Raw genomic sequence first — 16,905 nt, forward strand, 5'->3', positions numbered from 1 at the left:
GATGCTCAGAACCATGGAGAGGCAGAATCGGAAGCGGACAGGGAGTCCAGGTGAAAGTTATGCTCCAGATTTGGCAGCTAAGTCATTGGTGGAATCAGGTCTGGAATCCAGTTCTGCTGAGTACAGTTAGTATTGTCTTAAATTGCTATATTCTAGGGCTAAATTATTAAAAACAAAACCCTTATCAATGAAACTTTCCTTCATTAAAAAAACGCACTAAAAATTACTTCAGTATATCAGCTTTAAGCACTAGAAACTCTTCCCCAAGAATAGCCATTGATATTACTTAACAGAATGAAACAAAAAATTCAAGAATAAAATTTGGGCAGCTCACAATACAGTGGAAAGAAATGTTATGTAGGTGGTTGTTTCAAGAATTTTAGAAACCCAACTGTAGTTTTATCATCTACTAAACGAAACACTATCAAATATAAGAACACAGAAAAGAAACATAAGCTTTGGAAAAGGTAGACTTTAATAACTGCTTTTATCACCAGGTTAAGTCATGCAGTTACAAAGTAGTTAGAAATTTCTGAAAGGATATTATTGTTTAAAAAAAAAGCTCATTCTTACATAAATAATATCTAGTACTTCATTGGGACACTACTTTTGAAAAGGCCCTTGCCAAATAACTACCAAACAAAACACTCAACCCGAGGTTGTTTTCAGCCCACTGTTAATGAAGCTGTGAGCAGAACGCGAGGCCTCTGAAAGAGGACACAAAGTCAGGCCAAGTCGGGGCCATTGGCAACGCTCAGAGCTGCCAGCCAGACTCCAAACAGGGAGCCCAAGCAGTTTTTTTCTGGGACACTCTAGTTGAATTATTGTTTAATTAGTCAACACAATAAATCTTCAAAAGAGAAGAACAATTAACTAACATGATAAGGAGGTTACTGCATTCTTTGGACTATATGTCATAATTGTGGTTAGTAAATTCCGACAGTCTTAACAAAAATAGCCTCCATCACCTGCAGGTATGAAGATAACTTAATTCTCTATTGGTCTTTTTATTTTTGCTGGACAACAACACATGATTGATAAGCTATAAATGATACTGTTTTATGTTACAAAAATACTACCTTTTTTCATTTATTATGTTTATAGGCATTCACTGCTTGAGTCAGGGTTAGGCTTGTTAAGTGATCAAAGGCAATTTTATTACAGCAGCATGTACTTATTTTATTCTAAAAGAATAAAATGCATTAAGAGAAAGAGCTTTTATTTTGTCTGTAACCTGTAAAATTGAGTTACTTTGCTGATGTAAAATACCAATAATGCACTTGAGGACCATGCCACCTTCTGAAAATGCCACACACCTGCTTCTTAAATGTGTCAAAGTGACGGCATGTCTCAGCCTGTCCAGAGCTGACACGGTAAGCCATCACCTGCTCTTGGACAAGAGATGCCTTCCTGGGGCCATAGCTCTGCCCGTGCTGGGAAACAGCCACGGAGCAAGACACCGCGGCCAGATGGAGACTTGTACCGAAAGGCGAAAGACCCAAATGGCTCTCTGGCATAGGTCATTTCTGCTTTCACACTTTGTACATGATCCCCTAACTTTAATTTCTTTCTTCTTAAGGGGCTGATTTGGATTGACTTGTTGAGAATGGTGTCCATTATCTACTAACTCATGAGAGAAGGAGATTTCTGTGGTTACATGTAAACTTGTGATAGGTCTGCAGATGAAGAGGTGAAAAGGGTAGTGAAGAAGTCAGCTATAATCCATCTATGTGAAGGTCACACCAGCTTCATTGTACACCTTGAAGACTTTCTCGATGGCATTGACATAGGCAGCGGTTCTCAGGTCCAATCCCAGGTTATACTTCATGGCTGTGCGCATGATTTGCTGAAATGAAGGAGAAAACGCAGTGAAAACCACTCCAACTCAAGCAGCCAGACCGTGAACACACAAAGCACATGTGGGCCTGGTACAAGCTCCCTGTCACCATGTCAGTCCAGGACTTGGGCAGCCAAAGAGAAACTGCTCAGGCAGCAGAATCACCTTTAGTCACGAAGGACTAACTCTCTGGAATTAACACAAAGCACTGACTAGGTGGCAGTAAGAAGCTACTCTTTAGAATTTTAGATGTGAGCTGTCTCTGTGCCCTTTAGACATGCTGTTATCTGAAGTGAGGGCATCTGATATACTTTGTGATAATTTAAAAGAACTAAGTAGGGGGTGATGAAAATGTTCTGGAGTTAGTGGTGATGACGACAAAGCCTTGGGAATATACTTAGGGCTGCTAAACTGTACACTTTAAAAGGGTGAATTTACGCTCAATAAAAAAATTAACAACAAACACCACCATTAATAGCAGCTTATGCTAATTCAACTTAAAGCCAAGTGGATAGAATCTAAGCTCAAGAAAAAATTAGGAAAACTAGACTCAAATGTGTTTAAGGCCTTGAAATAAGGATTAAGTGGTCAAAAAACCTTTTACTTACACCAAATTCTGCAGTAAGGCAGTTCCTAGTAGCTGTAATAGAGTGGGGCACTGAGCTGTAATCCAGTTTGGCTGAGTACCTGATATTTAGCTAACTGCCAAATATCACTCCTTCCTAACTTGCCATTGTTACTCATTTCCAAAAGCCTAGTAAACATACTGAAGACCCTAATAACACTGCTCATCATTTAAGATGGAAAAAGCAAGCGTTTTTGCTATACACAACTGAGGAACATGTACACAGACTGCTCTTTCCTTTCACCACACACAGTCTGGCAGCTGAGACATCACAGCTGAGCTGTTCTTCACGGAACGAGTGGAAGCATAAACAGCATCTGCACACATACCCTGGCAGAGCGCTCCATGGTGTACGCTAAGCCCGAGTGCACGATGTCTTTCTCGGATGCACCCTATTAGGAGAGAGAAATTAAGTTTAACAGGATCACCCAAAGACACACCTCATCTGTGAGAGCACAAAGGATTCTTTTTTTTTTTTCTTTTTGTGAGGAAGATCAGCCCTGAGCTAACAGCCATGCTAATCCTCCTCTTTTTGCTGAGGAAGACTGGCTCTGAGCTAACATCTATTGCCAATCCTCCTCCTTTTTTTCCCTCAAAGCTCCAGTAGATAGTTGTATGTCATAGTTGCACATCCTTCTAGTTGCTGTATGTGGGACGCGGCCTCAGCATGGCTGGAGAAGCCGTGCGTCGGTGCGTGCCCGGGATCCGAACCCGGGGCCGCCAGTTAGCGGAGTGCGAGCACTTAACCGCTAAGCCACGGGGCTGGCCCACAAAGGATTCTTACGTCAATATACGGACAGGCAGAACAGAACTGTTTTGTCTTTCAGTAAAGACATACTTAATTTTCGTATAGCATCTTGATACCTATTTAAGTAGTTGCGTTCTAAGCACAACTTAGTTTTCATTATATTTGACAGCAAACAAATACTCACGAAATGAGATCACAGTAAAACAATGAACACAGAAAAGTACAGACCAAGAAACATGAGGGCAAGTAGGGAGATCAGCATCGCCCACCCATCTGAGATGCAGACGTATCACAGCAACACGTTACACTGTTCATGTCACGGTGCATTCGCCTCTGTTCCCCAGCTGAACAGGGACACCACACAGGTCACAGAAAGGAATCCGGTCACCCCTGACAGCAGCTCTGGGGTAGGATCCTGACTGTATATTCAGCAGTGCCACCAACTTTTAAAGCTGGATGGATCTTAGCAGCTCTTTGATTAACCCTCCAATTCTATTGATGAGGAAACTGATGACTAGAAGTTGGCAAGGTTACAGATAGCCATTTTTAGAGCTGGGATATAACCCAGGGCCTTCGACCACCAACTCAGCTTATCTCCTTCCAATGCCAATTATCTCTGTAAGTCAATTTGTTTCAACAGATCTCTCTGCCTAATTCGTTTTTTGGAATGCTTTCTAAAATTTTAGGACAATTAACTATCACCATTACTCCTAATATGACATATATAGCTATCAAACACATATCCTTAGATGCTATATAAAAACCTAAAGTGGGTCATTAACAAAAGTTATCTAAGCTGAACTTCATCCAATTAATACTCTATAGGCATACCTTGGAGAAAACTGCAGGTTTGGTTCCAAAGCACTGCAATAAAGTGAGTCACAAGAACTTTTTGGATTCCCAGTGCATGCAAAAGTTATGTTTACACTATACTGTAGTCTATGAAATGTGCCATAGCATTACGTCTAAAAGAACAATGTGCATACCTTAAGTAAAAAACTTTATTGCTAAAAAAATGCTCACTATCACTTCAGTTGAGTCGCAATCTTTTTGCTGGTGGAGGGTCCTGCCTCGATGTGGGTGGCTGCTGACTGATCAGGGTGGTGGTTGCTAAAAGCATTTCTTAAAATAAGACAATAATGTGGTTTGCCACATTGACTGACTCTCCCTTTCATAAATGCTTTCTCTGTAGCATGTGATGCTGTTTGATGGCGTTTTACCCACAAAACTGCTTTCGAAATTGGAGCTAATCCTCTCAAACCCTGCCACTGCTTTATCAATTAATTTTATGTCATATTCTAAATCCTTTGTTGTCATTTCAACAATCTTCACAGCATTTTCATCAGGAATAGATCCCATTTTAAGAAACCACTTTCTTGTTCATCCATTAGGAAAAACTTCCCACTTGTTGAAGTTTTATCATGAGATTGCAGGAATTCAGTCACATCTTCAGGCTCCACTTCTAATTCTAGTTCTCTTGCTCTTTCCACCACATCTGCAGTTACTTCCTCCACACAAGTCTTGAACCCCCCAAAATCATCCATGAGGGTTGGAATCAAATTTTTCCAAACTCCTGCTAATGTTGATATTTTGACCTCTTCCCATGAGTCACAAATGTTCTTAATGGCATCTAGAATGATGAATCCTTTCCATAACGTTTTAAATTTACTTTGTCTGGATCCATCAGAGGAATCACTATCTATAACAGTTATACCTCACAAAATGTATTTCTTAAATAATAAGACTTGAAAGTCAAAATTGCTCCTTGATCCAGGGGCTGCAGAATGGATGTCATGTTAGCAGGCATGAAAACATTAATCTCAGTGTACATCTCCATCAGAGCGCTTGGGTGAACCAGGTATGTTGTCAATGAGCAGTAATATTTTGAATGGAATCTTTTTTTCTGAGCAGTAGGTCTCAACAGTGGGCTTCAAATATTCAGTAAACCAAGTTATAAACAGTAAACCATGGGGGCCGGCCCCGTGGCTTAGCAGTTAAGCGCACGCGCTCCGCTACTGGCAGCCTGGGTTCAGATCCCGGGCACGCACCAACGCACCGCTTCTCCGGCCATGCTGAGGCGGCGTCCCACATACAGCAACTAGAAGGATGTGCAACTACGACATACAATGATCTACTGGGGCTTTGCCGGGGGTGGGGAAGGAGGAGGATTGGCAATAGATGTTAGCTCAGAGCCGGTCTTCCTCAGCAAAAACAGAGGAGGATTAGCATGGATGTTAGCTCAGGGCTGATCTTCCTCACAAGAAAAAAAACCAAAAAAAAAAAAAAAAAAAAAAGTAAACCATGTTATAAACAGATGTGCTATCATTTAGGCTTTGTTGCTCCATTTAAAGAGCACAGGTAGAATAGGTTTAGTAATTCTTAAGCGCCTAGGATTTTCAGAATGGTAAATGAGCATTGGCTTCAACTGAAAGTCACCAGCTGCATTAGCCCCTAACACGAGAGTCAGCACGTCCTTTGAAGCCAGGCATTGACTTCTCTCTAGCTATGAAAGTCCTAGATGGCATCTTCTTCCAATAGAAGGCCTTCATTAATTATCTGAGCTATATCTTCTGGATAACTTGCTGCAGCTTCTATATCAACACTTACTGTTTCCCCTTGCACTTTTATGTATGGAGATGGCTTCTTTCCTTAAATCTCATGAACCAACCTCTGCTAGCTTCCAACTTTTCTTCTGCAGCTTCCTCACCTCTCTCAGCCTTCACAGAATTAGAGAACATTAGGGCCTTGCTCTGGATTAGGCTTTGGCTTAAGGGAATGTGTGGCTGGTTTGATCTTCTAGTCAGACCACTAAAACTTTCTCCACATCAGCAATAAGGCTGTTTTGCTTTCTTATCATTCGTGTGTTCATCAGAGTAGCAATTTTAATTTCCTTCAAAAACTTTTCCTTTGCATTCACAACTGGCTACCTGTTTGGCACAAGAGGCCTAGTTTTTGGCCTATCTTGGCTTCCAACATGCCTCGCTCACTAAGCTGAATCATTTTAGCTTTTGATTTAAAGTGAGAGACAGGTGACTCTTCCTTTCACCTGAACACTTAGAGGCCATTGCAGGGTTATTAATTGGCCTAATTCCACTGTTGTTGCGTCTCAGGGAATAAGGGGCCTGAAGAGTGGGAGAGAGACTGGGGAATGGCCACTTGGCAGAGCAGTCAGAACACACACCACATTTATTGATTAAGTTTCCCATCTTAGGGCATGGTTCGTGGGGCCCCAAAACAATTACAATAGTAACATCAAAGATCACTGATCATGAAATCAAACATAATAATAATGAAAAAGTTTGAAATATTGCGAGAATTACCAAAATGTGACAGAGACATGAAGTGAGTAAATGCTCTTGGAAAAATGGCACTGATAGACTTGTTCAACGCAGGGTTGCCACAAACTTTTAATTTGTGAAAAATGCAATATCTGTGAAGAACAATAAAGTGAAGTGCAATAAAACAAGGTGTGCCTGTATTCACTTAAGAAGGTATATTTCTACAACATTTGTATCAATTAAGAAACATTTGGGGGGGGGCCGGCCTGGTGTGCAGTGGTTAAGTGTGCGTGCTCCGCTTCGGCAGCCCGGGGTTCGCAGGTTTGGATCCTGGGCGCGCACCGACGCACTGCTCATCAAGCCATGCTGTGGCGGCATCCCATATAAAGTAGAGGAAGATGGGCATGGATGTTAGCCCAGGGCCAATCTTCCTTAGCAAAAAGAGGAGGATTGGCATCAGAACCCAAAACCCAAAAACATTTGGGTTCAACTTTTTTTTTTTTTTTTGTGAGGAAGATCAGCCCTGAGCTGACATGCGTGCTAATCCTCCTCTTTTTGCTGAGGAAGACCGACTCTGAGCTAACACCTATTGCCAATCCTCCTCCACTTTTTTTCCCCCAAAGCCCCAGTAGATAGTTGTATGTCATAGCTGCACATCCTTCTAGTTGCTGTATGTGGGACGCGGCCTCAGCACGGCCGGACAAGCAGTGCGTCGGCGCGTGCCAGGGATCCGAACCTGGGCCGCCAGCAGCGGAGCGCGCGTACTTAACCGATAAGCCACGGGGCCGGCCCCTGGGTTCAACTTTTAGTTCTACCAAGTTAGGAAGAGGAAAAAAACTTTCTTTACAGATGGAACACTGCTGTTTCTTTCCCTTTCATTCATTAGCAAACATTTATTGAGTACCTACTATGTGCTAATCTCTCTTCTAGGCACTGGGGACACAGCAGGAAGCAAACTAACAAAAATGCGCTGTTCTCATGGAGTTTATATCCTAGTGGGAGAGACAGCACATACATGGACTTAAAACCACGAGGCTGAGTGAGCTCACCAAAGGTCTGAATTCAGGGCCGAGGCCTTCCAGTGTTAAGAGGGTGGAGAGATGACAAGGATCAGCAAAAGACAGTGAGAAGGCACGGCTGGTGAAGCAGGAAGAAAACCAGGGGAATGTGGTGTCCTGGAAGCTAACAGAAGAATACTTCAAGGGGGAGTGATCACTTGTGACAACAGCTGCTGACAGGTGAAGTAAGATGAAGACTGAAAAATGACCACTGGATTTGGTAATGCTGATGTCACTGGTCACCTCAACAAGAACAGTTTTGGTGGAGTGACAGGCATTAGAGTAGGTCTGAGTACAGGAGAATCAGAGACAGTATACACAACTCTGTGGGAGGTTGGCTATAAGGGAAATACAAATAGCAAAACCTGGAAGGGCAAGTGGGATTAAGATTTATATGCTTTCAAGACAGCCTTTGGTACACTGATAGGAATGACTGAATGGAGGGAAAACTGATTATGCAGGAGGGAGAGGGGCAGATCTGCCTGAGCAGGGCATTTGAGAGGTTGAAAACAGGCCATCCAAGGCCCAGAACAAGAGCCGGGCTTAGACAGAAGCACAAAGAGCTGCTCTATAGCAAGAGGAGAGATGACACAAGACAGACAGGAGGCGGGGAGACATGGATGTTCTTTGTGAATAGATACCAGGTCATGAGCTGGAGTGTAGGGGAGAGAGAAGAGAAGAAAATGCGATATAATCAATCAGGAAAATGAGAAAATTAACGAACAGGGAAAAGCAGTACAATTGCTGGGCAGCTCTGGGAGCCTACCTGAGGTTGTCGGTCAGGGTGTGAACAGTTGGCAGGGCCTCCAGCTAGAGGGGTACAGGGGTACAGAGGGGCAGAGACCTGGGTTTCAGCAGGGTTCAGGTGTTAACGAGGGGGTAAGGGGGAACGCAACAAGACCAGGGAGTGACTGCAGTGACGGAGCAGGGGATTTAAGTCAGATAAGGAGAGAACTGAGGACATTAGGGGTGAGGAGGGACAGTGAGGAGATGGCAGGATCAACGATGTCGGTCCTGGTAGGGCCAGAGCATGGCTGGGGAGGGGCACTAGACAGAAGGAGCTGTAAAAAACTAGTTTTGAACTGACACTTATTACAAGACTCCTGCAATAAGTCAGTCAATAAGAGGTGAGAAATAGCACTCAAGTCTAAAATTAGAAGCACTGAAAGCATCTGAAAACCGGGAGACCAATACACTGGGTAAAGATTATCTAAAAAAAGATAAAAAGAAAGTCATCAGAGCTGTCTTCCTAACTATCTGGCTGTCCTCTTTCTGCACTCCCTCCCTCGGTTTCAATCTATGTGCCAGGCATGTGCTGGGACTTGGGGCGACCAGGAGAAGCAGGAAGCCCATCTAAGAGCGGCAGCAGTAGCCAGTCCTGCCATGCACTGTGAGGCACTTGTGATGGAAGGATGTATGACATTCTGGCACACAGAGGGGACTTTCAGGGAAGCCACAGAGATGCGGTGATACTTAAGCAGGGAGTGGGTCAGGGCGTTCCACACAGAGGGACCAGAACTAACGGAGACATGGCTCTGTGAAAGGGGAGGGTTCATTTAGGGGACCAGTTAGTAGCCAGAGTGGCAAAAGCATCCTTTCTTCTTCAAAACAAAATCCTTAACTTTTTCCCATGTTGCAATACAGTCTTAAACTATTTTCTATGACACAATATTTCCTAAGAAGATATATCATAACTTAGCCATTTCCCTGCCATATATTATGACTGTTAAATCAAACATAATTGACTGCAAACACAGTTCCAATGACATCATCACACACGGATCATTCTTCTCCTTTAGAAGTATTTTCTTAGGATAAATTCCCAGAGGTCCGGGACATTACTAAAGTGTCAAAGGGCAAGGACACCTTAAAACTCTTCAAATTTTCCAAAGAGCTGCACCAATCTGCACTGTCATCAGAATAAAGGCACAACTGTCTCACCACAGACATAGGTAGTGTTAAGATCCATTAATTGTTTAAGAAACCTTCTTTTCATTCGTATTTCTTTACCAGGAGGTTAAACCTTCTTTCCTAGGCCTATTTTCTGTGACTTTGTTCTTCATGTCTTCTGCTGTTTACTGATGAAGAAGCTCCCTTCGTGATGTGTATGCACTATCAATACATCCTGTCAGTGGCTAATTAACATAAATTAACTTTTCTAATCTGTTTTCTTTAACTCTTATTCAAATCCCTATAGCGATTTCAATTTTTCATGTAGTTCAACCTAACATTTACTTTTCAATTCTTTCTGTTTCTCTGAAGCTTAACAGAGTTAAAATACATACTTCTTCACAATTATGTTTGAATCACTTGTTGAGTCATCTGTATTATGAAAGCACCCAAAGCAGAAGAACCATTGATTATTTATTTTAAACTAGGATTCGTACTCCACTTTTAGAACATAATGACAGAGGAAGAACACACCAGTCATATACAATTACTGTCACGTTGATTACACCCTCAACTCCAGTCAATCCACCTGGCCCGAGCCTACAGAAGAGAGCAGGTCATGTGTGTAAGACGCAACCCAGTCACACGCACACTCACCGATATCCTGTCTTGGAACTCTGCTGTGGGCACAATGGGAATAGTTCCACCGTGCTTTCCAAATTTTCTTTCCAAACTCTCTTGAACAGACACTATAAAAAGCCAAGAGATGAAGATATTGCTAGTAGAAAAAAAAATGAGGTAGAACCAAAAGTAGTCCCAAACTATATCCAAAATCTGAAACTAATACCTAGTTTTAGGAACCTTCAACACTAATGTCATAAAAGGGTTAATCATCTAAAACTCAGTGAAAAGGAATAAAGCACTTTGCCAAATTTCTATATAAATGTGAATTTAGGTCACTGCTCTGTTTCCATAACACTCATTACCAGGGTTTTTCCTTGGCTCTTTTAAAAAGAAAAAGCTGAGGGAAAACCAAACGGAAATAGGAGGAACACTTCACCCAGATTCGCAGAGTGGGCTGAGTAAAGGAGCACAGCTGGAGGCCTTGCTCTCATTCCAGCTTGATGAAAATTCTACTGCTAACTCTGGAGCCTACTCTGGTCAAAGAAAAACAGTATTCTCATCAGAAGACTCAAAAGATTCTTGACACTAGATAAGCCTTTGCTGAGAGCAACCAGAGACAGAAATGGATGAGTATCAACAGGAAGTCCTGGTTTAAAACGATACTCTTTATATCACTAACTTGTAGATTATGTTCTGGGAACACTACATCACAGAATCAACATTTGAATATAAATATATTCGAGAGAGTTAATATACTAAATACCCATAAATAAATTATATATATTTGGTCTAAGTCTCATGAGACAAAATAATATAGTTTTCTATTCAGAGATTAAATTCTCTAGGACAACAAAAAGGAAATTAGTCCTCTTAAAGTACAAGTTTTTTCCCGCCTTTTAGCTTGCCCAAAAGATTATTTTTGGATAAGATCATGAGAACTTACTGAGCAAGTGGTAGTTAGAATCCCTTTCATATTTGAAGGTCAATCGGCCATAGCTGACATGATTTAGATTCTTCAGCCACTCAAAGTAAGATACTGTCACTCCTCCAGCATTCAAGTAGAGATCCTAGAGACGTGACAGGAAAATACCAAAGAAATGAGAAGACAATGGTTTTAATAACAGCTTACAATGAACATAAGAGCTCAAGTGTAATATCAAAGCAGATTAAGCTTCATACTTCCCAAATATATCTTAGATAGTATCAGGAATTTCACACTTAAATTTCACAAACCCCCTTCCCAATCTGTCTCAGGGTTTTTCCATTTGGGAAGAAAAATAATTCTTTGGTTTATTAATCAATAAGCACTTGATCAACTTTAGGTAAGAGTCTCTTCTCCACCATAAAAGTTCTCAGACAGAATTGCTTGCCCACTAACCGCTGGATTGGATTGTCCATGTCACGTCTCACCAAAAGATTACCTTTCTGTCTAATAAACTACCTGAGGGCAGTTTATTTCAGTTAAACTGAATTTCTTCAGTGTTTTCAGCAAAGAGGGTTCTTCAAAATGCATCAAAAGTCCACACTAACTTCCAATTCCCAATAACATTTTTTTTAAAATAATTTTATTTTATTTATTTTTCCCCCAAAGCCCCAGTAGATAGCTGTATGTCATAGCTGCACATCCTTCTAGCTGCTGTACGTGGGACGCGGCCTCAGCATGGCTGGAGAAGTGGTGTGTTGGTGCGCGCCCGGGATCCGAACCCGGGCCGCCAGCAGCAGAGCGCGCGCACTTAACCACTAAGCCACGGGGCCGGACCCCCAATAACATTTTGGCAGACACCCATGCTTATCCAATGAAAAACCTAAGCTACTTGTTCCTCATATTAGCTTTCTGAGTAAAACAGCAAGGGACACTTGAAATGCACTAGGTCAGGAATCACAGAAAATCTTAGAGTTTAAGTTAGAATAGTATTTCAGGTCAAAGTGAAAACTGACAGGCTTATTATACTAATCACACTTCTGCTATATTTTCTCAAAAGCAAAATAAAAACGAAGAACTCACCACAGCTTGAGATACTAACAATCCCCCTCTCTCGCCTCAATTTCTTGCAAAAGACAATTAGGATTCCAAGCACATATAAAACCTGGCATACAGAGATGACTTACTGGAATAACCATAATGTTTCTCTCCAGGAAAATCTTATCAGCTTCCGGAGTTGTTGGTCCATTGGCACCTTCAGCAATGATCTGCAAGAGAGTCAGGAACATAGAGAAATGCCAATAACACTATGAAATCCCCTCCACTGAGTGCAACAGATGTGCATATATGGGCAGGGGGTTCTGGGGAGAAGCACAATTCCAGTTTAAATTAAATTAATAAGAGTTATTTTGTTCTATAAAGTGTATAGAACTGTTCTTCACCTTTCTATTTCCCTAACTACTTTTGGAAGTTTGTTTAAAAGGAAACCCATGCTGATGGTTGCACAACTCTGTGAATATACTAAAAGCCATTAAATTGTAAAACTGGGTGAATTGTATGGTATGTGAATTATATCCCAATAAAGCTGTTAAAAAAAAAAAAGAGGAAACCCAATTAGACCTTTTCTGTTGCCCTCAATGTCGTTCCACACTGGTGAGGCTGAACCCAGGCTCCATCGTACTCTCACCTTGGCTTTGACTCTGGGTGCATTGGACTTGGTCAGCTGCTTCTCGCTGGCAGCAGGAATCAGTATGTCACAGTCGGCCTCCAAGATGCTCCCTTCATAGGGCTTTGCCTTGGGGAAGCCCAGGATTGATCCATGTTGCTGTAATTGATTGAAAATCAGAATTAATGGATGTACCAGAGTTTAAATATTTATGTTTAGTGTCTATGATATGAAGACTCATTTATTAAGAGTTCTTTGAGTTTAAAAAAATAAGCAATGGAAATAGATTTCAATAAGACTTATTTCAACTTTACAATATTCAGAGTAGTCAGACTGTTCAGGTATTAGATTAACATACCAATTTGAAGTCTTCCAGTTCTTTTGGGTCAATACCATCTGGATTCCATATGCTCCCATCAGATTCACCAACAGCAATACATTTAGCACCAAAACGATGTAAATACCTCATAGAATGCAGGCCCACATTACCAAATCCCTGTGAAGAACAATTACACACAACACAAAAATCAAAGGCCTAGTACAGATGGTTAAGAGTCATAATCCGACCAACACACATTCTGTTAGTTTAGAAGCAATTCTGAAAATCCTTTCACCTAAAGAAACAAATGTACTAAATGGCTTCTCTTTGACAATAAATTTCTATGTTTCAGAATGTGGAACCCAACCCTTTGTTATCTATGAAAATGAGTCATGAATAAGTTTAGTTAGGTGCAGCCTTGTTGGTTTATAATAAAACTGCAGTGGTGTCAACCACACTACCCAGGTCCTCAGTCCCTGATGACCAGATAGCCTACAGTCGTAAAAAGGTAAGTTACTAATTAGGAGGAATATGACTTCTATTTTAAAGTAGCATTCAACTTAATTTAGATTTCTCTAAGGAAAATAATTGAATACCAAGCAAATTCTTCCTCAAATCTGGATCATTGTGCAAACCTTTCCGTATACTCATGATAGTTTGAGACTTCCCCTTCTAGATATAATTTCCACTTAAATATTGACCAAAAGAAGTTGGTCTAGTTCCGTATGTATCTGAGAGATACTTAAATTGGTTCTAGTCACATGAATCATACTAAGGTTCAAAAAACAAAGGATGCGTTACTCCAAAAACATCCATTCTAAAACTTAAGAGATTCAAAAGAATCAGATTTTAAAAACTGCAAATCTAAAAACACTAAAAAATTTACTTTATATGTATCAGTTATTTTTTAAGAAAGCAAACACTTTTACCTGAACAACAAATGTTTTATCTCCAAACCCTGGTGTCATTCCTAAAATACTCATGTAAGAAGCTTCGTTGATGAAGTTCTCAATCCCATGGAAGAGTCCCCGGCCAGTAGCAGAGATCCGTCCATGGATTCCGCCCTGACTGATGGGCTTACCAGTAACACAGGCATGGGCATTAATATCCTGCAAAAAAAGGGTCAAAACTTAAAAGATGAAACATCAATGTCAATTTCTATGATGAACCAATATGATGAAGGATTAAAGTTGAAACACATTCTCATTTAACTCATGCTCATTAGGAGTGTGTGTGTTTAAGGTATACTTTCACCAACAGAGATAAGCCTCACTTTTTCACATTTCTGTTCCTAGAAAATATATAATGAAGTAGACTGTATTTTTCAATGAGAGAAACAGTTTTTAGGCATTTAACATCAAGTAAATACAAACAACAATATCACAAAAGTAGAGATAGTTCAGCTTAAAACTATTATTCCTTCAACAAATATTTAAGCCTTGCTAAGTCAGGGTATACATCCCACCCGAAAATGTCTTAAAATCTGCCGTAAGACTTGAGTATGTCACCCAAACAGAGCCTAAGATAGGAAAAGGCATTATGGTGCTCTTGGATGGGAAGACTCAATGCAGTAAAGATATTCTTCCATCAAACTAATCTAGAAATTCAATAAAATGCCACTTCTAAAAAAGAACTTTAAAAGATAACGCTCAAGTTCACCTAAAAGAGAGGATTAACAAAAGTATTCAAGAATTAAAAAAAAAAAAAAGACAACAAAGTAACTAAGGGGTTTGCAGGGCAATTTGGAATACCTATCAAAATAAAAATAACCAATTAACCCAGAAATTCTACGTATAGGAATTCAACTTTTGGTATATTTAGTGTGGTATCATTTGAGTTAAAAAAAATAAAAAGGGTAACTGAGGGTGAGACACAGAGGCCCATGCCTATGTGTGAGCAGAGTGCCCCTGGCAGCAGGGTCAGCTCTGAGAAGTGGTGCGGGAGGGGACCAGTGCTCACCACCCATCTTTCTGTACTCTTTGAATCGATGATGTGTATGTATTCTTGTTCAGAAACAAGTATAATTAGAGGAAGGGAGGGCTTCCCTTCCAATGCATCGAACATACTATAAACTGTAACAACCAGAACAGTACGGAATAGACAAATCCATCAGTGGGACAGGAGAAACCAGAGACAGTCCCATTATACACAAGAACTCAATGTAAAATGAAGGAAGCATTTTAAATCAGTGGCTAAAGTACGCACTATTTAATAAGCTTGTTGATGCAATTTGCTACCCATGTGAAACAAGATAAAGTGCCTTACCTCATACCATCTCCCCTACCCCGCAGTCTAAGTTCTAGCTGGGTAAGCTCAAGAGTGGCCTGGTCTTTATCTGTGTTGTTTAAATATTTTTCCAGAGAGAACTCAGAATTGTATCAGTTGTATAATTATCAACAAAAAGAATAAAAGTAAACAAAAAAAAAAGTCTAGCAAAGTGATTTTTGGAATTAGTAGTTTTCCCACATGAATAATTAACACGTATGAATACAGAATTGCCAACCTAGTGCCAAAAGCTTTCAAATAGTGCAAATGCAAATGCTGGAGCTGACAGCATCAATCCTGCGTGAGGTCAGGCATGGTGCCCACTGCCCAGCTCCCTGGCATACCTAATCGTCCCAGAGGCTGAGGTGGGTGGGGAGGATGACACTCTCCCTCCAACGCCAGCACTTCTGGGCAGGCCTAGACAAGAGGAGCTGTGTGGTTCAGGTTCCTGTCTGGAAATAAGTAACCTTAAAACCTGTGGTTTCCTTACCTCAGGCCCTGATTTTGCATTTCCTATCACTTTAAGAAGGAGTCTTCTATCGGGACAGTTCAAGGGTCAGCTGGCAGTGTCTCACAAAATTTTCTTCTGCTGTCACCATTGGGAATGAGCTATGAGTAACAATATATTGCCTACTACTCTGCACTATTCAGTCTAGTGTCTTGCTTAAAAATAACAAGAGACCACAGTCAGAGTTCTTTGAACATAAAAAGGTGACACAGAAAAACAACCTTTTTGGGAATGGCAGTCAAGACAAAAATTCTTTGAACTGTCTCATACTGTTCCTGTTTTATTTCAGGGGATTTGTGCAACTGACCTGATGTAATATTTATAAATATTTATTTTTGTGCTTACTAAGGGCTGGGTACTGTTCTAAGTGCATTACATTGTTATTCATTTAATCCTCATGACTATCTCATGAAGTAGGTACTTATTATCATTGTCATTTTACACATGAGGAAACTGAGGCAGAAAGTTCAAGGCCCTGGCCACAGGTCACAGAGCTGGTGCATGAAGGAGCCAGTTCTAGAATCTAGGCTGTCTGCCATGCTCCCAGCTACAGACGCATCACCTTTGGAAAGGAGACTGATCTCTAAATTCTTCCGTTGGAGGCTGCAGCCCCCCTCCTCCCTCTCAGACGAAGAAATACTCCTCCTCTTTCTTCTCCAAGGCTCATCTTTCCACTAGGGCCCTTAAAAGGAAGCTTCACTAGGCCTTTATTTCCTTGGAAGACTTTGCTACATCACTATCCCCATCTCTCTTGCATTATCCATCTCTCACATCGAAGAATCTGTGGCATACAGTCAATGGACATGCCAAACAACAACAGAAACCTTTTTCTTTGGACAACAGCCTCCTTTCAAGTTGTCTTCTCTCTGCCTCTCTCCAGTGCCATTTTTCTTAGATGGAGGCTACTCTTCATGCCCTACTTCCCTCTCTCGACACCCCCTTGCAGTGGCTCCAATCTCACCACTCCACAGACAACCCAGTTGCTGAATTGGTCTCTTTTCAGAAACCCCTCCCTCAAGACCCACAACATGGAGCCTTCAGTGCTTCTCATTCTTTTATAACTGACTGCTTTTGTCCCCCGAAATCTTCAATCTGTCCATTTGTCTCCAACTCTAGGGCAGCCCAATATCACCTCTTTTCTGGGCTCCTGAACAGTCTCCTGTCC

The 16,905-nt window shown here is 41.1% G+C and overlaps 1 protein-coding gene across 1 annotated transcript in view; it reads right to left on the reverse strand.

The window, feature by feature from the left end:
* Positions 1-452: 452 nt before the first annotated feature.
* GLUD1 (glutamate dehydrogenase 1) overlaps positions 453-16,905 on the reverse strand; it is a 40,927-nt gene continuing 24,474 nt past the window's right edge. Inside the window, exons 6-13 of the mRNA XM_058542829.1 lie at positions 13,897-14,076; positions 13,007-13,144; positions 12,670-12,807; positions 12,170-12,250; positions 11,004-11,127; positions 10,094-10,185; positions 2,792-2,854; positions 453-1,846 (exon numbers count right to left, since the gene is read on the reverse strand). Of these exons, the coding sequence (XP_058398812.1) occupies positions 1,727-1,846; positions 2,792-2,854; positions 10,094-10,185; positions 11,004-11,127; positions 12,170-12,250; positions 12,670-12,807; positions 13,007-13,144; positions 13,897-14,076 (936 nt within the window). The 3' untranslated portion in view covers positions 453-1,726. The remainder of the gene's footprint in view (positions 1,847-2,791; positions 2,855-10,093; positions 10,186-11,003; positions 11,128-12,169; positions 12,251-12,669; positions 12,808-13,006; positions 13,145-13,896; positions 14,077-16,905) is intronic.

The sequence above is a fragment of the Diceros bicornis genome, chromosome 6, assembly GCF_020826845.1.
Source record: "Diceros bicornis minor isolate mBicDic1 chromosome 6, mDicBic1.mat.cur, whole genome shotgun sequence".
In the NCBI taxonomy this organism is placed as follows: Eukaryota; Metazoa; Chordata; class Mammalia; order Perissodactyla; family Rhinocerotidae; genus Diceros; species Diceros bicornis.